This window comes from Glycine soja, chromosome 20 (genome assembly GCF_004193775.1).
Source record: "Glycine soja cultivar W05 chromosome 20, ASM419377v2, whole genome shotgun sequence".
Classification (NCBI taxonomy): domain Eukaryota; kingdom Viridiplantae; phylum Streptophyta; class Magnoliopsida; order Fabales; family Fabaceae; genus Glycine; species Glycine soja.
Genome location: NC_041021.1, coordinates 36732903 through 36758489, shown reverse-complemented (window position 1 = coordinate 36758489; position 25587 = coordinate 36732903). Strand labels below are relative to the sequence as shown.

Below are 25587 nucleotides of genomic sequence, written 5' to 3'. Positions count from 1 at the left end.
TTTGAAGTACGTGCGATTCTACTTTTACTAGTTTTATTTTAACACATGCAATCTTTCTTTTACTTATTTGATGTTCTATATTTGGGCTCATTTCAGTTTCTTTTTTTTGTCTGAGTCTCGAAAGCTTTGGGCTACATTCAAAGTCATGTAGCAACCAAATTTGTTAATTTCCAGCCATGCTCATGTCAGCAAAACCTACAAGCAGGATCATCTCAATTCACATCGGGAAAATGTTGGTACGTATCTCTTTGGAGTTACAATTCGTCGTAACTATGTTAAAATAAATAATCTAAACGTGAGACTATATATATCTTGTTGTAATAAACGTGCTCACTGACCATACATTAAGGTTTGAGTTTTTTTCCTCAAAAACTTTGAATTAGTATGAGTCTAAAGAAGTTTGATAAAAGACAAAATAATGAATACTTTAATATAATGTTTAAAGGGACAAGTGATCATCAGAAAGAAATACTAGCTAGCTTGTGTGCATTTTGAACCGTGATTCAGGTAAAACTAGCTGTGCTTTTTTTAATGAAATCTTAATAGCATACTACTGTGAGACGAGCCAAGATGAAAATCCGTGTCCATTTTCTTCTCCATTAACTCATTTAATTTACTACACTACTTAAGAGAGAAGTCCATATTGTGTTAAAACATTTTATGTTTTTATCAAATTGAACTTCATTTGTTCATTTTGTTGCACAGTATGTTATTATATTGATGCAAACAAATATTAACTTAATTACACTTTTAGTTTTCCATATTAGCATTATATATAATAGTACTATTCTACACAAGTGACTCCTATACTTGTTCAACACAGGCACCAACTTGAGGTATTGGGATTTGTGAATTTCTAAAGCAAACATTTTTACCACCACATTTTAACTCCATGTGTACTAGTCCTGTCAATTGTAATTGGCTGTGTAAGCAAAAGACATTAGTAAATTGACAATGAAGAGATTTATTATAATTAAAGTTGAGGGATCCAGTTGAAGCAAATTGGAAATAGAGATCTAATTCTCACAAAGAGAATAATACGTGAGCTAAAGTATAATTAAGCCTATTTTTCATGGCTTCCTCCTCCAAATGGCTCAGTTAAGTGCAACCTTGATGCAGCAATTTTCCATGACTCCCACTCCTTCGGTGTTGGCATTTGTCTTTGTGGTCCAGATGGTAGTTTCATAAAAGCTATGACTAACTATCAAAATGGTATTCCTCTGCCAATCGAAGCTGAAGCCTGTGATCTTCTCCAGGCAATTAAATGGGTAGCAGACCTTGGCTACCAATCTGTTATTTTTGAATCCGACTGCAAGAACATTAACTGTTGATGGATACAATAGCAACACCACCGGTCTCTCTAATCTCCATGTAATTTTATTGAATAAATGTAGAAACAATTTATTCTTTTATCCAAACTTTAAAGTAAGTTTTGTTAGAAGATAAGTCAATCATGTTGTTCACTCTCTAACTAGGGTATTAAGATTTCATGCTTGTAAGATCATGTCCTTAATTTGATTTGGAATGAAATGTCATAACCTTTTGTCTTCTAAGCCTATTTTATAATCTTTTTTTATTAGGGATTTTTGGTTGTTGTAATCTATAAGTTCAAATACCCCACAAATATATGTTTTAATTAATATTAATTATTTATTTACTTCATGGATTTTCTTTTGGTACATGGAGGGGCCAAGCTTCAAAGATTCTTACCTTGACGGTGGAACATATTTTTAAATGAAAATATAAATGGAGAATTTTTGTATGATCTATAAAAAATTCTCAACTCTGTGTTTCCACTCAAATGAAGAACAAAAGTTTTTAATTAACTTTTATTCTATTTTTTCCTTTTTTATCAATAAATATTAATTTTGTTTAAAATATTAGTCAGAAGAATTCGAACCAACAATTTCTCTTTATTTTCTTCTTCACTCGATCTTCTCCAACTTTTATTTTTTTATTTCTGTTTCATTTCCATTGAACTAGAGAAGGGTGGAATAATCTACAAATTTTTCGTCTGATTTTGATTTCATGAGATCGCGCTTTTCCTTCTAATGTGATTAATTTTACATTTTGAATGTGATTTTTAAAAACAAATAAATAGAACTTGAATTTCACGCTGTTCATCTGAAATTACACCTATAAGCACCCATAAAAGACCAGGCAAGCTGGGTCTCTCCTAAAGCTAAAGCCTAAAGGCAATGTATCCTCTTCTTTTGGTTGTCGTTTACCAAATAAAGAGATGGTCAATGTTGTCTCCATCGTCAGGGAGTGTTTTTTATGTTAGAACTTAGAATTAGAACATTGATCTATGGAGATGTCAATACTACATGCATTCATTTCATATCTTTTATTTCTCTTCATATCTCTCTTTTCTTATTATATTATATCGTCTATTATATTTAACTCTTTTTCTCATTTATTCCTTTTCATTTTAAATGTCAAATAATTTATGGGATATCAATGCAATACATCATTTTCCTTTACGTTAACATCGCAAGTCTAAATTGTAGCTTGATTGTTGTGTGCAAAACAGCACCTGATTAATTCATTTTTCCAATTTACTTTTCTTCTACGCTACTCTTTTCTGATATTTTTTTTCCTCTTTAGTCTATTATTAGTTATTATCTGACTTGTGATTTCTGGGCTTCCAAAATTGGCCCACTAACGAATAATGGCGTTTTATAATATGACTCGGTTACTCTTTTCCCGAACATGCTTAATGCAAATTGGTGCAGTTGTCTGATGTCAAGCTAATCGTCTGCTCAATCATTACAATGAGACTATTGTAAACAAAAAAAAATTAATCATTATTTTATAATAGACTCTCTCTCTCTCTCTCTCTCTCTCTCTCTCTCTCTCTCTCTCTCTCTCTCTCTCTCTCTCTCTCTCTCTCTCTCTCTCTCTCTCTCTCTCTCTCTCTCTCTCTCTCTCTCTCTCTCTCTCTCTCTCTCTCTCTCTCTCTCTCTCTCTCTCTCTCTCTCTCTCTCTCTCTCTCTCTCTCTCTCTCTCTCTCTCTCTCTCTCTCTCTCTCTCTCTCTCTCTCTCTCTCTCTCTCTCTCTCTCTCTCTCTCTCTCTCTCTCTCTCTCTCTCTCTCTCTCTCTATTCTTCGAACAAAACTAATTTTAATTATCATGTAAGGATATACATTTAACAAAATAAATACTTCATTTCTTATATATATTCTCACTTAAGACAACTCTATTTATTAGAATATTGACTCATTCACAAGTTCTTAATTGTTTTAATAAATCTTACATTGTAATATTATATGTAAGAAATTTAACATTTTTTTATTTTAATTGTAAACTCACTTAAGAACTTAAAATAAGACTTTAATAAATAATATATATATATATAGTATTTTTATATTTATTTTCAAGAACTTAAAATAAGTCTCACTCGTAATTTTAGATTGATTCTATTGATCAGTTTTAGCTCTACTTTGATGTAACATTTTCATGTTCATATATAAAAAATAATTAGGTCTTTTAGGTATGTTGGTAATATCCAATTTATTATCATGTGTATGAAAAATAAAACTTAATAAACATTCACTCAATATATTGTTAGGACACAATCAATAATGAAATAACATCATTAAAATTTGAAGCTAAATTAAAAATAAAGTGATTTCTCCTATGTATGTGAATTTGGATTTTGGATGGGTGTCCGTACCTCAAATTTTTTTAATAGTTTGGATATATTTTATTTTTAATTGTTGATTAATACGTCAACTTTACTTTTGTAAAATTAAACAATAAAGAAAAGAAATTGTAAAATCAACTTTATAAAGATAAGGATTGAGGGCGTAGAGGACCAACGGAAGAATTCTTCTAGCTTGTTCCATATGATTGACATTGAAAAATGACCATTTCACAATAAGAGTGTGATTAAGTTGCCTTAGCGTTATTATTAGTTGAATTTTTACTTAATACAACTTTATATGACGACAACAAAGTGATAATTAAGGTTAAATACAACTTTATATAGTTTTACATGAAGATATTATGAGTTGTGACCAGAATTGAGTTGAAGATCCTCTTACTTTTATTTTCTTGATTTTCTTTTCTTTGTTATTTTTTATTTGAGTCATGTAGGATTATCAGGCAGAAAAATATTGTAATCTTCTTATACTATTTCCCCCAAAGATCTATTATTGCCTCTGAGTATGATTTCATTCTCACAAACCAAACGTCATAACTTTCTCCATCAAAATTAGGTGGAAAAATTTATGAAAAACTTACTTCTACTTCTATCTTCTTAGGTCCATAAGAACCTTAACTTATTTTTTTATTGTTGTTATCTGTATGTATTATATTTGTAAAAGAAAGAAATATATTACGTGAAAGAGATGCATCGATACTTTATTCATGGGACTTTTATATATATATAATTTAAATAATATCTTAATCGTAAAATCAAATTGCTAATATCCTAAACCTAAAAGATAAAAGATAAGATCAAATTTTTATTTTTATCTAAACAAATGATAATAGTTTTAACTCTAAATAATATCTTATAAATTTGAAACAAAGAACAAATTCTTAAGAAATAAACCAAAATATATATATTTTTTCTAAATTAAAGATATTGAACATATTCTGGACGAATTACACTGAATTTATTGTCAATTATAAAGAAAGGGTTAGGTCTAAATCGGTTGGTTTGTTGTTATTTCCATGTTGGGCCTCTGGGTGTGGCTCTGGGGTTACCTCTTTCCCTGAACCTGAAGAAGGAGCTGCAGGTTGATGACGTAAAACATTAATCTTGGCCAAGTCTTTATGATCCATGAAATCTTCTGGTTGAAACGTTGGTTTCCAACCACCCTTTGCCTTCTCTTCTTCTTTCTGTTTGGAGAGCCTATCCCTTACATCTTTAGTGCTCTTTATCAGGGCAAAGAACTTCTCCATCTGCTGCTCTTCACTTTCTTCTTCCCTCTCCATTCTCCTCTTCCTTCTTTCTCCCTCCATTGTTCTCACTTTCAACTATGCCACCAAGATTAACTAGCAGCAAAACAGAATTGCATATGTTCTTATAGTAACATGAAAGTAGTATTAGTCAGAAATCACTCACCCACTATTTATTCTTTTTTTGGTTCTAACCTATGGTGGCCCTATACAGTAAAAGTGAACAATTTTAGAATCGAATAATTAATATATCACCTGCCATAACTCTAATCACTTCAATATTAATGCACGCACCAAAACCCTCTTGATTGAAATTGAATGGCTAGAGAGGTAATTAAAGACCGCGTGGTTTTATTAATTTGCTAGCTAGATTTATGGATTGACAAGAATGGCCACGATGCCGAAAACTAAACATGGATTTCACTTGATGATGGAAAGGGGGGTAATGTGGTAATTATCTGGAGTACAAGATGATGTTGTGTCCCATAACAACTTTACATTGGTATGGTATATGCGTCAGGGTTGCTTTATGACGACAACGGATGCAGCATCTTTTGGGAAGATCAATTCAGTGGAGGAATAATACTTTTAGGTGGGTCATCAAGGATATGGAATTATGTTTCAATAATAAAAGATATTATTAAAATAATATTGAATTATGTTTCATGTATTTTTTAATTATAAATAAAATGGTTTAAAATATATTATGATAATAATCCAATTAAAGATATACTATTAATTATAAATTTATGGTGAAATAATTAAATGATAAATTTATTTTTTACTTATTATTTTAAAAAGTCATTAAACAGTGATTCTTTTTATTTCTTTTACCTAATCAACTTAATCACTCTACAAGTAAAATTGTGTATGAAAAGTTAAAATAAAATTTTGGTTCCTTGTCTGTATTTTATGTTTAAAGTTAATCTCTTAAGTTTAAAAAGTTTTATTTTAACTCAAATTAACTTGTTAGATCAAATTTTTCCTTCAGTTATCATATTAACTCAGTGAACTTACTAATACGTAAAAAATTATAAGAGATACTAAGTCAATCAAATTTGATATTATTAGGATCAGAAGTTGATAAAAGAAGTAAAGTGAAACTTTTTTAAATTTAAGAGACCAAATTCAAAAAAAAACTTATAAATAAGAGATCAAAAATCTACTTTAGGCTATGTTAGATAAAAAATAGTTTAAAGTTGAAAAATTAATTAAAAATTTATCTTATTGAATTATAAGTATTTGGTAAAATTATATGTTGAACTAGTTCAAAAATATAAAATTGCATAAACTATAAAAATAATAAAAATTTATCTTAAACATAAAAAGATTAAAAAAGAAATTTAATAAATATTTAAGGACTAAAAATGAATAAATATAAAAAATTAAAAGCTAAAGTTTTAAAAAAATATTACTCCAAAAAATATTAAAAATTTCTAAAAACATTCGTTTGCTAAGCAGTTAAACAATTTTTTTTTTCAACTAATAAAAAATTAGAAACCAACTGAATTTGTTATGTAAAACACATTTTTAGCATATATATAATATTATGTTTTTTTATTCTGGTTTTTCTTCTTTTGTTCATATTTTTTAATTTTTTTTTTCAAATAAATCACAATAAGTAACGTTGGCGAAGGGGGATTAAAAAAAAAAGTAAAATCCGAGGTAGTAAATATACTTAGAGGTTGTTTGACCATGAAACTCAAAATAAATATATGTTGCAATATCGTATTATTTTACATAAAAATATATATTTATTTATTTATTATTTTGAAAAATTTTAATTTTAATTTTTCAAAATATTACACTTTACACGTAATTTATGTGTTTGTGGAATAATAAAAATAACGTCATTTAAGTGTAATAATGGTTTGTATGGTCGTGAGAGAGTTGACGGATAAGATGTAATGATGGGGGTTGGTCTGCATTAAAAGTACTTCCCTCCTAAAGTGGGGGCAAGTAAATTGTTTTCTTTTTTTTTTATTACTTTTAATGTTTCATAATTTTTTATATTACACATGAAATTTAAATATTTTTTATCAATAAAAAATATAGTAATAAGTTTTAGTTTTTTTTATTAAATTGGCTTTTTTACTATCATAAAATTTTCTTTCATATAATTTATTCAACTTTTACTTTCTATTTTATTTGTCTTAATAAATGGGGAAAATTTTCACTTATTTTTCTCCTAATTATATCTATTTTATAAAAAAAAATATCTTTCTACCTCACTCCTATTTTTCTTTTATATTTCTTATACTTTTATTTTACCATATTTCAATTCTCATCCAAATAAAGTATAATAAAACAATACCAATGGTCAATATTTCTTTTGTTAAATCATGTGAGAATTAATTATAAAATAAATTATTTAAATTATATACGCACGTGGATGAGAAAATGGGCAGTTCAACGTTATAAAAATATATATTAATAAAAAAATTCAATTGTTAATATATAATTTTTAACTAATTAAAATGTTAGTATAAAATATCATAGATCTATACCATGCATGCATATACTTGATAACTAATGGGTGATTGTTTTATATAGTACATGCTTGATTTTCCTTAGAGTATGCTTGAGAGTTAGATTTTGGAGAAAAAGAAGAAGAGAAAAGAAAGCAAATTATTCATTTTTAATAATTATTCTCTAGTTTGATTATTTGTAAATTAAATAAATTATACGATAAATTGGCTTAAAGTTAACGTGTCATTCTTTTATTTAGTTTTACAAACATTATATAATTTTTTCATTTAAAAATAAATATTTGTCATGATTTTGTTTCTTCTCTAAAACTTACCTTTCACACATATTCTTAAGTAATTTCTTGAATTTCAATCTTGTGTGTGGTAAATTTTCTATTAGGAGAATAAGTCTTGCTATAATATAGATGTTCCTGATTCATTGGAATAAAATTGGGTCTCATAGATAACACATGCAAACTAATTAGTAATTATATTGGTATAAAAAGTGATATAAAAAAGAATAAACTTTGGCCGGCTGGTTTCCTCTTTTTTTCTTCTTTCTATTTTAAAACAAAAAAAAATTGGTAATTTCAAAATTAATGTTTATGTTAGTTTTAAAACTACAAAATCAAAATATCTTTAAGTTGCTTTTGATTTTGTATTTTCAGTTTTCTATTATTCATATTTTTTTATCCTATTATCAAACAAGTGGATTTATTTGGTGAGGGTGTTTCCTCTCAACAAAAGAAATTATTAAATGGTTTAAAATTTCATCCGTGATCTCGATCAAAAATTGCACAATACAAATATTTTATCCAACTCACATAGGATTCCCTTCAATCAAGGTATTTGTAATCTAAACAAAAAAAAATATTTTTCTTTATTCTTTCACATTTGACTATCATTTCTGTCGTTCTCCAAAAAACAGTTTTTAAAAAACTAAAAAGCAAAAAATAAAATAAAATCAAACACATTGAGCATGATTATTTTATTTCATGGACTCATGGTTATGCGCGTGGTGATGTGAAGACGGTGACAAGTAGCATTTTATGCTTTCATCATGGGAATGGAATAGGGATGGTATCATGTACGCAATGGAGTAACTCATCCAAGTTTTGTGGCCCTACATTGACATGGATGTGGATGCTCCATCGGCATGATTTTGCACCTTCTAACATCTCCAATTGATAAGGTAGAACCAATCCACAGATAATCTTTTTTATTATTATGTTTAATTTTATTATTTAATCCCTATATTTCTATAACTTTTATGTTTTGGTCTCTACACAAAAATATTTATTTTAGCCTTTATATAATAAATACGCTTTTTAATTAAGTTCTTGCACTTACATTTTTTTAATTCGTTTTAATATTATAACTTTTGGACTGAAGAGACTAAAATAGATTAAAATATGTAAATACTAAAATGAGTAATTTATAGAAACTAAAATCTAAAAATTATACACATAGAGCACATGAGTAATTAAATCATATATGCATATCTTACATTGTGAAGCTGTGTCATTTGGGATGATTTTCTTGCCCTTCATTACCGTACCCTGCATGTTTCTATATATACATTGGTAGCAAACTTGTTTGTTTTTTTCTTTTTCCCCAGGAACAAAATCGTGGAATTTCATTCATAATAGATTGAAAGAATATAATGAAAAACTTAAGACTAGTTTGTTATAGCTATAAACTTTTGTATTTTTTAGTCTCTGAAATTTTTTTAATTCTTAAATTTTAAAAAAATATTTTTTAGTTCATAACATAATAAATTGATATTTTTTGACGATTTTTAAGTACTTTTGTAATTGATTTTTTAATACTTTGTAACAATTTTCAAATACAAATTCAAGCGGTTAAAAAAAATAATTTAAAACAACTAAAAATCATTATAAAATGTTAATTTATTATGTTAGGGACTAAAAAATACAATTTTTTAAAATTTAGAGACTAAAAAAACATTTTTAAATTTCAAGAACTAAAAAAATACATATTTAGACTAAAATAATAATTAAACCTTTTAATTTTTATAACAAAATATGATATCTACTTAAAGAATAGGGAAAGATTATTATGGCCATTTGCCCAAAGGTGAATTAAAAAGTCAATAACTTTTAATTATTTGACTACAAGATTATGTCAAATATAATATACAATTGTCAGTAATGACGCTAGTTTACCTGTCACAGTTCCTTTTAAAAAATTACCGAAGTCTTGGTACCATGAGGCAAGTAGATATTTGCGCTTGTGACTTACAACTACAAAGATATTATTGCATGCAAACTTAGACATGCTTTAGCATAAAGGAATTCTTGCATGCAAACTTAGGCATCCTAAGGCCGTAGGCAAACTCATTATTAGTCTATTTAGTTTTTCCTATGCTGTCCTTTTATAGTATTTTTGGATGGGAAGGAAAAAATAGAGAAAAAAGAAAATAATTCATAATAATGTATTTTTTTTTGGATAAAAAGAAAGTGAAAAAAATGGAAATAATTAGAAAAACAACGTTTCCTAACATCTCATTCCTTTTTGGCTATTTCATTGACCGTATTCAATTCTCAGAATAACATTACAAATTTCATAGCTGTTAAGCACAACACTTCTAGGAGAACATAAACTTGCTTTGAGATATGGAGAATCTAAACTAACCATGTCCCACGTGTGATATGAAGAAAATATTATAGCTGGGATATGCCAACGATCTAGTCTAGAAAAAATGTGTACATTCACGCTTATAAAAGGTATATCCAAATAGACTATATATATATATATATCTATATATATATATATATAATGTCATCAGTGTTTGACGATTATGAGTTCCAATTAAGCCTGTTTTAGTTTTACCAAAAAATTGAAATTCATGTCATCTCAAGTCAATAATTACATCTCAATTAATTAAGGTTCTGTGAATTACTATAATTGCTCTAAACGGGTTATCATAAGTCATAACTAGTATAAGTTCCGTAGGCTACTTGGTGTTATATATTCTGTAATCTCTCTCTCTCTCTCTCTCTCTCTCTCTCTCTCTCTCTCTATATATATATATATATATATATATATATATATATATGTATGTATCTTTTCAATTTAAATATCTTCTCAGTCAAGACTCAGTGCCAGTGGTTGTTCATATGGCAAATAATGCTATTATATATTTGGAGTACGACTATGAACAATGTCATCATTATAATCCCACAACCACCAATGTGGGAACAATTAATAATGTCATGATTCATGAATAATCACATTACCATCAATGTACCAGCAGCTGCACCGGAAAAAAAAAGGACTATGTTGATGTCATTTGATAAACAATTAATTAGTTGCGGCGAGACACACATTGTATATATTCATTGTCATGTACATGAAATCCCATTAATTAACTACCACACTAAGGTATCTGCAGCTGCACGGGAAAAAGGGACTATATTTTCATATTCTTTTCACTCTTTTAATTTTTTTTCTGTCACATTAGTCACTTATATTATCGCTATCATTTCATTAAATTAGAGAATATTTATTGGAAATAAAAAATTTATTCTCGATAATCTTTCTTTCCAAAACTTTAAAACTCAACGTATCTCTAAATTAAGTGGTGTATGTCATTAGTAAAATGCCCTCTCAATTATTACGAGCACGGAGCACCGGCCACTAGCAAGACACAAGTAATATGCAAAATTGTACATTTGACTAAATAATTTAATCAAATACTCTTATCTAATGAGTATTTATCTTCTGATTGTTTTTGTATATGTTGATTATATAATAAAAAAGAAATAAATCTAAATCATATTCATTTAGGTCAGTTTTACTCATAAAGTTATTTTAAAGAAATTATTGACACCAGCTGAAAACAACTTATAAATATAAGTTATTTTCTTCTTTAAGTTTTCCAAAATACACATATCAAAAGATTAATTCAAATAAATTGTTAAATTCTTCCACACATGCATGGTGAATTTTTGACATAAATAATATAAAAAAATTATTATTTACCCAAATGATACAAACAAATTATTATTTACATCTATAATACAAATTATTGTTCATAAGTGAGAAATCTATTTCCCTCAAATCCATGTCTCACCTTTTTTTTTTTTTAATTTTAAGTTGTGAACCGTTTTCATGTATTATTTTTTAAATTTAACTCGGATAAGCTGATATTAAATATATATTTATCTAAAGATTGCTTGATAGCAAAATAGTATGGTGCATGAAAGAGTTTAGCTTGGCCAAGCCGACACAAAATACCTATTATAAAAAATATAAAAATGACTCATTTTATTAAAAAAAAATACTTTTAAAAACATAAGTAATTTTCTCATTCATATATACTTTGTTATTAAAAAAGGTGTTTTTTATAATAAAAAAAAGTAGGCCAGAATGTTTTTTTTTTCATTTTTCTATTTGAGTTTTTTTATTTTGTTTATTTAAAATAGTTTCCTAATCTTTTGTTACCCTTTGTTTTTTAAAAAAATTATGTCTTTTTTTGTTTTAATTTGTTTAAATTTTTTTATTTTGCTAATGTATATATATTAATTTAAAAGAATATAATTTATGTACACTTATGTAAAAAATTGAATATAAAATATATGTTTAAATTGATTAATAGACTAAGTTAAACTTTTAAATAGACTAAATTAAAGCTGAAAATAAAATCTATAATCGAATATAGACCAAACTCAATCGTTATATTTTTTTACCTACTTGTTAACATATTTTATTTTTTTACATGTTTGTTTTGTTATCATATCATAAATCCTATAAAAGTTATACTTTTTATAATTATTTTTTTATCTCTCCCTAAATGTTTGATAATAATAGTGTGAATGTTTATCAAATATTTTTCCTATGAAATGATATCATTTATGATATTTATATATATCAAATGTTTTAAATTATTGAGACGAGAATAACATTGAATACAATTTTAAAATTCACTTTTTAAATTAAAAAATTAAGTTAATGATAAAATTAATTTTATTTATTTTTAAAATTTAATCTAAAAAAAATTTATCTTGTTAAAAATAAGTGGAAAAAGTATAAATGATAATAAAAAGTAAAAAAAATGTAGCAAACAATCAAAAGAAGATTAAAAATATAGAAACAAATTCATTTGAAGTAAAATATTTAAATTTGAATTAATATAGAACAACATTTTACAAATATAAACAATATGACATACATTCAACGTTGTTGGCTTGAGCCTACACGGTGAGGACAAGTTTTATTTGTATGACCTGCGATGCGACACATGAAACATTGCTTTGGTTGACCCGATTCTCAGATATCCATTTTGGTGTGGATATGAGTGGAGACAAGATGACCCTTATTACTTCTTTTCTTTTCTGGGTCGAGGGAGATCATTGGCTCATGACACATTGGCTAATAGGCTTCGTTGCATAATTCTTCAAGCAATTCTTTGTATACGTTGGAGACACTTTCCAACGTATACACGGGATGTATGTAGTTTGTGTACTCATGATGAGCATGCTTACAAGTAACAACAATATGAGAATAAGGCATGTGCAACTTCTAGAATTTTCCACAATCACATCACCTTTTATGTAGCTTGACCGTGAAATCTCCAGCAGGCCTAACCTCTCTCGATTTTATTGTCTCTTGGACCAAGATCTATGTGTCGGGTCGATCGAACTCAACAACATTGTGAGTGTTTTCCTTTCTAAGTGCATATTCGATGGCCTTGCTTAGTACTTTTGTATAAACTTAGCCATATACAAGCATTATTGTGGTTTCTCTTCCTCTTTTATTGAACAATGTATTACATCTTACATATATGGATAAAGGTAAATTGTCTTGGGTAGCATATGGTAATTGTGAATAATGGGATGGAGGATAATATTGTGGTTGACAAGGTTCTGGTTCAGGGTTTGGGGTGGGAACTATATTGCACTCGATGTTTGCATACAATTTGCAACATTGAAGAATTTCAATTTGGTGAATAACTGAAATCATACCTTTTACGTCTTTGTTGTCAACAAGTTGGACTGCTGTAAATTTCAACATTCTACGCCCCACTACTTGTGATTATCATAATGAAATATTGCATACTTGGTCCAATGGTTAAAGACAGAGAAGTTGGTGGTTTTTTTTTCAAGGCCTCAAGTGTGAGACCTTGCTTTGTTTCAAAGAACAATGGGTTGGGGCTTTGAAAAGTAACATCTTCATCTATTTTGATGATTTCACCATCATAGTGCACTAACCATTTGACAAATGAGGAAGACATATTGTGTAATAGACAAATAACATAGAAACAAATGTGACACAAGATTTGTGTTTGCAAACTTCGAAGAAAGTAAAAGAACAAGGAAGTGTAGTGTGGATGTGTTCAATGAAGGTGGATTTAAGTTCTATATATAAGGATCATGGTTCAGGGATTGTGACCTAGGGTCAAGGTAAGGGCTATGGTTTGGAGCATTGGATTCTCTTGGGTGAATAAATAAGGGTCTGGAACACATTGGATTCTCTGATATGAGTAGATAAGGGTTTGAAATTCATTGGTTTCCCTAACATGAGTAGATAAGGGTCTGAAATAAATTGGATTCCCTTACTTGAGTAGATAAGGGTTTGAAATTAATTGGGTTCCCATATATGAATAGATAAGGGTCTGAAATTCATTGGTTTCCCTGACGTGAGTAGATAAGGGTCTCAAATTAATTGGATTCCTTGACGTGAGTAGATAAGGGTATGAAATACATTAGATTCCCTGACGTGAGTAAATAAGAGTCTGAAATTAATTGGATTCCCTGACGTGAGTAAATAAGGATATGAAATTCATTGGTTTCCCTTATGTGAGTAGATAAGGGTCTCAAATTAATTGGATTCCTTAATGTGAGTAGATAAGGGTATGAAATAGATTGGATTCCCTTATGTGAGTAGATAAGGGTATGAAATTAATTGGATTCCCTTATGTGAGTAGATAAGGGTCTGAAAGCATTGGTTTCCCTGACATGAGTAGATAAAGGTTTGAAAGCATTGGTTTCCTTGACATGAGTAGATAAGGGTCTGAAATAAATTTGACCTGTAAATGAGACAAAAAAGTGTATGAACCAAGTGGCAAAGATACGAATTAATTACTAAGACTTGAAGATTTTAATTCGTGAGGGCAACTTTTGTCACTTAGATTGTTATTTGTATAAAGTGTTTTGGTCAAAATAATGGTTCACTCTAGTAGTTTTCATTTCAATAAAGCCATTAAGACAACTATCGGGTCTCGATTTAGCCCTTAAACAAATGAACCAAGTGGCAAAAGATACGAAAAATTACTAACACTTGAAGACTTCAATTGATATTTAAAACTTTTGGTATTAAAACACAGATGACCACAAGTCAAAAACACAACTATGAAAAACACACATACGAGTCCTACAAATCATTAAATGATAAAATTTACTCAAATAAATTGGGGGAGGGGGAGTTTCTTCAAAACTCGATTCATGGTTCATTGTTTAAGCGAGGTATTCATCTAAATCCTCAAAAATTGAAAGAGCTAACAGAAATTGGTGGTGGATGTGCACATGTTTGTGTAGGTGGGTCCGCAGTGGTAATATACAACTCTAGGCATGTCAGTTTTGAGATGTCTGCATACATGAAAAACATAATCCTTGCATCCTCATCATTGTGCAACATGCATGTCATGTACTTGCCACAATCACCAACAAATAATACAGGTAAACAAAAATGTATATACTTTACCACTTGACCATTTGGTAGACTAATGTTGTTTCCAATAGCTTGCTTCAAGGCATCAAATAACCATTTGTTGTCAAGTTGAACAATCTTTCGTGAACCGCTTACAAACATTGAACCATATTTAGTTGTTATGATGGCACCATCATAATACACAATTGAATTGACTGATGATGAACCCATGATTTAGGGTTTAGGGTATATAGTTGCAGAAAGGTTTCTGTTTGAGGTAATGAATCAGACTGCCTCATTGCAGATCATATTTATAATGTTTAATGACTTGTGACATACACCTCAAAATGAACGACCAAGATGTCATCGACAAAATCAACAACCTAGATATCATCGATTGGAACAACAAACGTTGAACAGGCAAGATCCCAATGACAAAATCAAGGACCTAAATATCATTGATTGGAGCAATGAGCATTGAACGACCAAGATGTTATTGACAAAATTAATGGCCTAGATATCACCGATTGGAGCAACAAACTTTGAATGGTGATAACTGTTAAATATGAGTTATTTTTTATAATAAAAATATATTGAAAATATCTTTAAAAATATTTATTTAGCAGTTATTTTTTACTTAAATGATAGGAATTGATATTTTTCTTATTTATGGATTGCATATATGAAAATGAAGGATTAAAATAAAAGAAGATCCAGAAAATATCAAAAATATAAATAAGGAAGATTTTTTGCATCAAGCCCAAGTCTAGTCCAGCAACAATAAAAAGGGAGTCAAGCCTAAGTCCACTCCAAGAGCTATAAAAAGGGAGTCAAGCCAAGGAGGAAAGACACATCGAGTCTTAGAACACTTTAATACACACCTAAAGCTTGAGAACTCTCCCTTAGGGAATTCTTTCTTCTCTTTCATCATTTTCTATTCCCTTTTTCCATCTCTTCTCCTCTATCGGTTCCTATACCCCTTTGCTAGTGTAAGGCCCGTTATGACTATGAGAGGCTAAACCCTTAGTTAGGGCCTGACAGACCTAAAAAGCCAAAAGATGTATTGTACACTTCATATTTATCAGTGCAAACAAGTGTTTTTTTTCCTATTATCCTTTCTTACTTTTAATTTCATGCATGATTCGTTCTTGCATCGTCTTTGGGGGTTAGGTGCTCGACAGAGAGTAATCCTTAATAGAAAAATAAGAAAGGTTTTGTATGCATCTGTTTTAGGAATTAGTCGTTCGACATAGGGTAATTTCTAATAGAACTAAAAGGAAGGGGTATCTTAATAAAATCATTGCTAGACATAGAGTGGTTGCATTATGCCCATGCATCAAAGCAAACATCTAGAATTAGAACTTCATGCATTTTATCTATTGACTCTTTGCAAAGACATTTGAGAGATAGATAGGTAAAATAGGCTTGTCATCGTGAGACATTAGGGGCAAGTATTCTAATAGATATGGGTAGGATAAATTCACCTGATTGATAGAGAAAAATCACAAATAATACATCTTAGACAAATAAGGAATGCTAGGTCCTAACATTCTCATCTATTGAATTCCCTATTATTTCTTTTGTTTTCTATTAATAGTTATTATTTTATACTCTGTTCTTTTAAAGTTATCTTTTATACCTCATATTATCTTTTTCTCTTATAAATTAAAAATTATCCAACACAAGTATAAAACAAAGTCCCTGTGGAAATCGATACTCGGACTTTCGAATCTTTATTACTTGGACATTTGGTACACTTGCCAACGAGTTAACAAATTACCAAGATCCCATTGACAAAATCAACAACCTAGATATCACCGATTGGAACAACACACGTTCAACGCACCTTAATAAATCTGGAGAGTTATGTAACACATTTTGTTTAGTTGAATGTTAATTTTGTTATGAGTGAGAAATGACGATGATGTTTTTATTATTTTCATTTCTTCAAATAACAAATGATGTAATCCAATCATATGCTCAGACAATGCCCACTCCAAATCCCAAAAATTAAACCTTTGTTGGTTCAAGCTGGGTTTTTAGATGTTGCAAAGCTTGAACAAGTTAAAATCGATGACACTTTAGTGACTACTTTGGTTGAAAGGTGGAGACCAGAGTTACACACGCTTCATCTTCATGTTGGTGAATGCATAATCACCTTGGAAGATGTTGCTCTACAACTAGGTTTATGCATTGATGGTAGACCAGTTATTGGCCCAACATTTTATGATTGAGAACAAATGTGCGCATAATATATAAGTGTTGTTCCCCAAGAGAATGCACTGGTGGGATCAATACTTAAACTAAAATGGTTAAAAGAACACATGCTAACTCTTTTAGCAAAACCCACACCACAAAAACTAGCAGGCCACTGTAGGGAATACATTCTAGGGCTGATTGGTGGGGTGTTGATGTCAGACAAGTCAGGGAACATAGTTCAACTGATGTATCTACCCTTATTAGCATATTTTGATCGAGCTAGCTATACAGCTAGGGTTTGACATATTTAACACATTTTTATAGAGAAATGAGTAAGGTTATTTATCCCACATCCAAAAAAAGGGAGGATGTACATTGTTGTTATAGTCTTGGGTATGGTATCACATGTTGTTCATTCAACCAAGGGTAGAGCACCAACCGTCATATCCACTTGCAAATAGGTAAACAAAAAGTTCTAACTAAAACAAATCTCATTTTTCAGTAATCTATTTGACACTAACATATCTCATTTGACTAGATGGAGCAACAGAGGCCTACGATTTTCTAGAATTGCACATGGTGATGTCATCAACTACAGGTCAAGATTCAACAACAAGCGTAACAAAGAGGTTGAATCTTTTGTTTTTTTATTCAAACTTCAATTTCATTGTTTTTAAAATAACTAACGTAAATTAATTTTTCAGTTTCATTGGATGCCTTACAGAGGTTTGGAGTCATTTTTTTTCCAAAAAGTGCATACAAGAATACCAAAATATGGAGTGCTTATGTAGCTTTAATCCGTTTCTTAATGGTAGTATGACATCAAACTGATAGGGATATGCTCCAATTTGGACTTTGTTAAGATATGCCAAATCCACCTCATAATTTTGACAAAGTCCATCAAACTGACATGAGAGGACATAGTGACATAAATTGGGCAGAGGAACATCAATAGTGCATTGCAATTTGGAAGGAAAGACACAAATATGTGTTAATCGACCAACCAATTCTAAGAAAGATTGAACATATGAGTCACTACATGAATTAGTACTGAGCAAATTCTAAAATTTACCTTACATAATTTGTAACTTATCCCAACGTTGGAACGACATCTTGTTCAGCTCCAGACATGAAAACTAAATAACATCCTCCACAACAAAGTCCACTACAGGCTGTCAGCATGCATGATGAAGGACTACCACCACGTGCTCAATCGTATGAATTCACGCCACAACCTCATCATCATCAACAACATTATGGGTATAATATATAGTTATTTAGTGCAAGCGGAGAAGACTTTATGAGCAATTTCATGGGTATAGATCTTCACACACTGATGTCTACTTATGCATACATGCAAATTATGCTCATACCTTCATTTTCTTCCTTTCACCAAAGTATTGTTGATAGTTTTTCCACTAATGATTTTGTGCAGGAAAAACCAGCTGTTGTTCCTGATGAACAAGTTGAACCACAATAACATGGTTAAGTACATTGAAATCCGACAAGAAACAAGCAATCACTCAGATGTGGAACTGGTGGACACAAATGACATTAATTGTTTGCCCTTATTAATTGTTCTCGTTAATTATGTCCTATTATGTTCATTGTCAATTTGTCGTTGTTACTTGAATGAACAGTAAACAATGCATTAGTTATTGAGCACTGTATTTTTGTCATACGAATTGCCACAACAATGCATTAATTCCCCAAGAATTGATTTCTTAATGCCAAAATAAGAAGAAAAAAATAAAAGAGAGGTGAAAATTTGGTTTAGAGGGACCAATTTCTCACCTATGAACAATGATTTGTATCATGGATGTAAATAAAAGTTAGCTTGCATCATTTAGATAAATAATAGTTTTTTTGTATTATTTATGTGAAAACATTCACAAAAATGAAGAGATATTATAATTATAAAGTTTACAATGAAATATAATTATGTACTGAAAGGTTAAGTCAACACTAAAATAAAAAAATAACATATGTTAAAATCTGTGTCTTTCACAACTTAAAATTGAAAAATAAAATAAAAGAGATGTGAGAAATTGGTCTGGGGAGAACCGATTTCTCACCTATGATCAATAGTTTGTATCATAAATATAAATAATAAATGACTTATATCATTTAGATAAATAATAAATTCTTTTGTATTATTTATGTCAAAAATTCATGTATGGTTCCAAAAAGTGCAAGCTTAGTACACAAAGGATGATTCTATAGTTCCCTAGAATCTTTTAATTTGGAGGACCAAATGCTTGCACATAGCTTCTAACATCACTTTCAAAGCTACTCACATCTATAGGAAAGACAATCACTATAACATTAGAGAATTACTTGAGTAAAGATTCTCTTCTTGACATAGGTTTTGGCCTAGTCTACCATGGTCTTTTTGTAACTCTTCTTTCCTTTCATTAATAACTTTGCTCAATTTGCTACATTCGGGGTTATTGATTATTCAGAGTGGGCGTTGATCCCATTTGTGTTGTCATACCCTGCATTCATGAAAGATTTCTTTTACTAGGAAAGCATCTGTTTGTCCCCGATCGTGAGTTGTAACTATGTCCTGTGCTTAATCAACATTATTAAATACTTTTTTATAAGCATCAATATTATTATTGATTACTAATTATGATATTCTAGCTTTTGTGTTACATCAAAACCTTCCATGCAGAAATGTGGGTGATGATGCATGTAGTATCCAAATATAAGCAGCGTAGCTTATGGAAGCAATGATTTTCTTATCAGGTTCTTGGAGCCCATTTGGTAAGATATTAATGTTGATATGATGTATAAAGAATTGAGATGAATTATGAAGTTTATTCAGTAATTTTTAGAATTATATTATTGGAAAAGATAATTTCAGAAATAAAATTAAAAAATAATTATAATATAAAAGCAAATATAAAGAATATCAAATACAAAGTTAAGCAATTCCCCGTTATTTCAGCATTGGAGATGTGAGACAATCAACTGATCTGTTACTGAACGAAATGACAAATAATCAAAGCATTGCATTTTCTAGGCAATTTCCAGTATGACCAAATCAGATTAGGCTTTCTAGGTAGGTCTAATCTGATTTGTTCTGTTAGCCCAAAATTAAAACTATACTTCATATAAACTTATAAGAGTGCTGCTAGGTGCACCCAACATTATTGCTGGTGCACCCAGCAATTAAGAAGAAAAGACAAATGTACCCCTGGGCCAATTAATTAAAAAAAAACGGTTCATTTCCGCCATTTCTTCTTCTTCGCCATTTCTGTTGCTTCTTCCTCTTCCTCACCATTGCTGCTTCTTTGTGACCTTCATTGGTGACCTTCGTTGGTCTTCTTCTTCCTCTTGAAAAAGCTTGGTTGCGTCTTCTTCGTGACCTTCGTTGGTCTTCTTCGTGACCTTTGCTGGTCTTCTTCGTGACCTTCCAATCGCATGCTTCGTTCGTCTTCTGTGGGTGTTGACGGTGGTGTTGCTGCGTCCTCACGTTGGCATTGTCGAGGTAAGTTCCTCTTCATCTTCATCTCCGCCATGGGTGTTGACAGGGAAGGTTACGGATCAACTTGATCCGTAAGCTTTTCTGGATCAACATGATCCGAAAATCTTACGGATCAAGTTGATCCGGAAGGTTTGTAAACACAATTTACGGATCAAGTTGATCTGTAAAATTTTCCGGATCAACATGATCCGGAAAATTTTACGGATCAACTTGATTCGGAAATTGTGTTTACACCTTTTCTTTATTACGGATCAACTTGATCCGTAAGTAGTGTAGAAACAGCTTACGGATCATGTTGATCCGGAAGTTGTCTGAAACTGCATTTTTAAAATTGCTAACTCTGAATTTTGTGTGTTTTTTATTCTAAAATTTGAAGCTTACTTCATCAAGGCTATTTATTTAATACAAGGTCTTCGTTTGAACTTTGAACAAGGTGAGTACTTGATATATTTGATGAATTTTTTTTTTCAACGTTTAGCATTACTTTGGTAGAATAGTAAATATTGGCTGTAATTTGGATCATTCTTATTAGATTGTTGTTACAATTTGTTTTGACCTTAGTCACAATTTGGTTGTAAATAATGACATGTTGACATATAGATAGATAAATAGTATTGATTGATTAGCATGAATTATGATTATATATACATATATTGATTATCCAAATAGTATGAATTATGATTATATTGACATGTAAATAGTCAATGTTACATTCAACCATTTAGACACTTTTTTTACCCCAAAGTCTTTCACAAAACTTCTCTTGACACTTGTGTAAGTCTCTTTTTTAATTAGGTACCTTTCCATCAAAACCTCAATAAAGATAAATGACTTACATTGTAAACCTTCCTAACATAAATTGATTCTTTGCAATCCCCATCTCTTCCTTTATAAAGTTTCGAAGTCAACGATAAAGGGTCCAAAACTAGCCTCCCGGATGTTGTGAGAAAAATTGTCCCTAGAAGCTTGTTTACATTGATGTAGACTACAAGTGTAGCACAATTTAATCTATTAGGAGAGGGTAGTGTAATTTTAAAAAATATAAGAGAAAACAATATTATTTGAGCATCTCTCAAAGGAAGGGGAGTGTAATTTATTCTAATAGATAAAATAAATGGTTTAGTGTTTCTAGGTTACACCACTATATGACCCATGTACTATTTGAATGTGAAAAGTAATTGATCCTTACAACAACAACAACTACAAACACATTATTCCAACATGCATGTATTGAACCAAATCCCTAAATTTGATCCTTACACCAGTTAAATATATCCAAATGCTATTTTCCAATATTTTAGTTTATTTATATAATGCTCAGCACTTTGGTTAATTTACATTAACACGATTAGCCACACTCATTGTTACTATCTTAAATTCCTCCAAAAATGTCTCTTGAGAAATAGACTTATCCAAATCAGAGCCATCTTGAGATAGCAGTGCCGGTTCCACAATGTTGCTCAATACCTAAACCAAAAAAAAATGATAAGCCAAGAGAGGAAGGAATTAAATGAAACAAGTTTGAGATTTTTATGTTTCTTGGTTAAAGTATAAAAATAAAGCTTCTTAGCAACAAATGAAAACTTGTTTTAATTTCTCATGACTTTTTTTATAACATAAGTAGCATCTCTAAAGAAAGTCAACGATATTATTTGTATAAATTGGCTACCCAAGGATCTGATGTAGGAGGAATTCCTTGTTCAACAGTGAGCTTGCCAAGAGCTTCAATTATATGGTCATGAAGTGATCTGTCAGGGGACTTAATCTGAGAGAATATGGATACCATTTCATCTTCATAACCTAAACCATTCCTGCTTCCCATGTGTGAATTCATTCAACACCTATGGAATAAATCATTCTACATGTCAATTCTCTCTTCCTGATTGGCTCAACATTGGCCAATCAAAGTCTTGATACACAAATATAATTAATCTTATAGACGAAAAGGAAAATTTAATGAAGAGATAAACAATCCATTTAATCCTCATAATGTCAAGTTATTTTAGAACTAATTGCTGCTACTTTTTTTTTTTGGCTTCTTGTGACATTTATAAAACCATGTATGGAGACATTTATAAAACAATCCATTTAATCCTCATAAGGAAATTTTTACCCTTAATTCTCGCAACAAAGTCCTAAATTCTTTGATCCATTGAATTTTGTGCCTTCTCTGGCCTGAATTAAATTGTCCATACTCTACTGATGTTAGTATCAATGAGACGAACACAACCAAAACCATGCATGGAGTTAGGATATACTATACTGATGTTAACAAGAATGATCTGTTTCTCAGATTCCTGAATCAAGGTCAATACCACTAAGCATTTGAGATGCTGTTGACCATTGTTTCTCAGATTCATAAAGTTGAGCAAGTTTCTCTCTAATAACTAAAACATATGATAAAACAACAAGTTGGCATTTAGAGTAATTGAATTGAGTCAACCAACTGCTTGAACAACCATTGGGTGATGGTGCTTTGTTGTCCCAAATCAATGTCCTATATGCATTAGACGCATGAAATTTGAGAAAATGAAATGAGTGATGGATTTTGCGGTACTCATTTGCAGATCATGGTTAGGACCAGAGGATTAGGTCGTGCCTTAGGTCAGGTCACTGGCAGAGGTGTGGGCAGAGGAAATCATGATGATTCCGATGATGCTCCACAGCGTCGACGACCTACTGCATCCGCACGGAGGCAGTGAGTCGCTGTGACTGCGGATCAGGTCGATGAGCCAGTCATCCCTGACCCAGATGTTCAGGATGACCCGATGGAGGCACCAGCTGCTGTGGAGGACATTCCTCTGGACATTCCTGCGGACGCAGGTGCAGAGGCAGTTGAGGATCAAAATCAGGGATTTCCGGGTGGTCCGAGCGACCCATCCGTGTTGACAGCGTATGCGAATCATGTTGCTTGCAACATATGGACAGGACAGGTATTTATACTATTTATTTTTAGTTACTTGTAAATTATAATTTATGATTAAAATTAGTTTTCCTTTAAATAATAATTTTAACGAATTTTGTGTTCCTTTATACTTCAGGAGCGTCCTAAATTGAAGCTATCCTCTCATGGGAGGAAGGTCCACAGTTTAGGCAGGTCTGTCCCTGCCATTGAGGGACTTATTACTGGTACAGGACTAAGTCCTCTAATTGCGTGTTCGATAGACACCGGCGATCAGGGACTTTTGTCCGCGTTTATGGAGCGGTGGCACCGGGAGACGTCTAGTTTCCATCTCCCAGTGGGAGAGCTCACCATCACATTGGACGACGTCTCCTCTCTTCTCCATCTTCCCGTTATTGGCGACTTACACGCATTTCAGCCCTTACACATGGACGATGCAGTTCAGATGCTGGTGGACTTGTTGATGGTTTGTCCAGAGTCTGCTAGGACTGAGACAATCCAGTGTCGCGGACCGTAAGTACGCCTGCAATGGGTACGTGATATATATCAGCGACGATGCCGGGCAGGTCATTGGACAACTGCGACTCGCGCATATCTTCTTCACCTACTAGGTTGCACTCTGTTTGCTAACAAGAGTGCAACCAATGTCCATGTTGTCTACTTGGAGGCCCTTCGTGACCTCAGTGTGACAGAGAGGTACGCTTGGGGAGTGGCTACTTTGGTTCATATGTACGACCAACTGAACGATGCATCTATGAGCCACAGTCGACAGTTTGTCGGTTACATCACACTGCTGCAGGTAACAAATATGTTTTTCATTCATTCAGGCTAAACAATGTTCAACTTTAAATTTTGTTAAACTTTCATTATTAATGTTTATAATTTGAATGTTACATCTATAGTGGCTGATTTACGAGCACTTTCCCTCGGTCGCGAAGTCCATCGCTGATCAGGACTACGACGAGGCTTCTCCACGTGCGTGCAGGTGGATTGCGACAAAGAAGACCGTGAAGAGCATTTGCACGCCGTAGTACAGGGAGCGCCTGGACCGACTCCGGATTCCGGATGTCTGTTGGATCCCTTATGGGGAGCATCAGGAGGTCCAGGACTTCCACGTCAGATCATGATATTCCGATCTCTTGCGCTGGGGGCCTGCTGCTGTTTATTATCGACCGAAGAGGGTCGTGCGACAGTTTGGCTGCATGCAGACCATTCCTGCTCCTCCTGTCGATTCATGGGTCTCGTATGATGATATACACGGCAGGTGGATGCACTACGAGGATCATATCGTACCAGCAGGTGAGGTGTGCGTTGTGCCAAGGGCGTGTTCCAGTGACTACATCAACTGGTTCTTCCGCATCTCCCATCCTTTCATAACACCAGGCCACGCATTAGATCCTCTGCCTCATGGTCACGCCCCGCAGCCCTGAGTCGTCCCTCAGGCCCCGCAGGCAAATATCCCTCGCGTGCTGGAGCCAGGAGCATCATCGACATTTGCGGAGGAGCCCAGACATGCAGTGGTAAGTAATACTAATAATTTACGTCATTTACCTCAATATTTGCATAATAATTTGTGTAATCAGTTTGTTTTGTATGTAACAGGAAGTTTGTGATGACATTGCTGAGAGGTTGGAGCGCCATCTGAGTCTAGGGGTGGTCATGTCTGGCTCATCGACACATGAGGTGATCGAAGAATGCCTCAGATTGGCCAGGAGTGTGACACAAGACCATCTAGTATACGTTAGGTGTAGACGCAGGCGACGCACTGATCAGGCGTAGTTTATGTACATATTTTATATTGATATTCCTTGTATATACAGATATTGTACATGAACTAATTTCATGAGTATTGTTGGTTTTATTTATTTTCATTACTAATGTTAGATTTATTTATTTTCATTGATTGTGTATTCCATTTGTGTCTATATACACGCGTGTTATTAAAATTG

The 25587-nt window shown here is 31.6% G+C and overlaps 2 protein-coding genes across 2 annotated transcripts; one reads left to right on the top strand and one right to left on the bottom strand.

Annotated features, from left to right (window-relative positions):
• Nucleotides 1-4632: 4632 nt before the first annotated feature.
• On the bottom strand, nucleotides 4633-4971 carry LOC114402066 (protein NIM1-INTERACTING 3-like). The gene has a single exon (XM_028364605.1). The coding sequence runs from the start codon at nucleotides 4969-4971 to the stop codon at nucleotides 4633-4635; it is 339 nt and encodes a 112-aa protein (XP_028220406.1).
• A 19195-nt stretch (nucleotides 4972-24166) lies between these two features.
• Nucleotides 24167-24669, top strand: LOC114402065. The gene is made up of 3 exons (XM_028364604.1): nucleotides 24167-24170; nucleotides 24250-24437; nucleotides 24541-24669. The coding sequence occupies exons 1-3, from the start codon at nucleotides 24167-24169 to the stop codon at nucleotides 24667-24669; spliced, it is 321 nt and encodes a 106-aa protein (XP_028220405.1).
• The last annotated feature ends 918 nt before the right edge of the window (nucleotides 24670-25587 follow it).

Bases quoted from the DNA above. Each gene is read 5' to 3' on its own strand.
- LOC114402065 (XM_028364604.1), top strand. The intron at 24,438-24,540 runs GTAACAAATATG...TTACATCTATAG, and splicing joins GTTACATCACACTGCTGCAG to TGGCTGATTTACGAGCACTT.
- LOC114402066 (XM_028364605.1), bottom strand. From the start codon at position 4,971: ATGGAGGGAGAAAGAAGGAAGAGGAGAATGGAGAGGGAAGAAGAAAGT.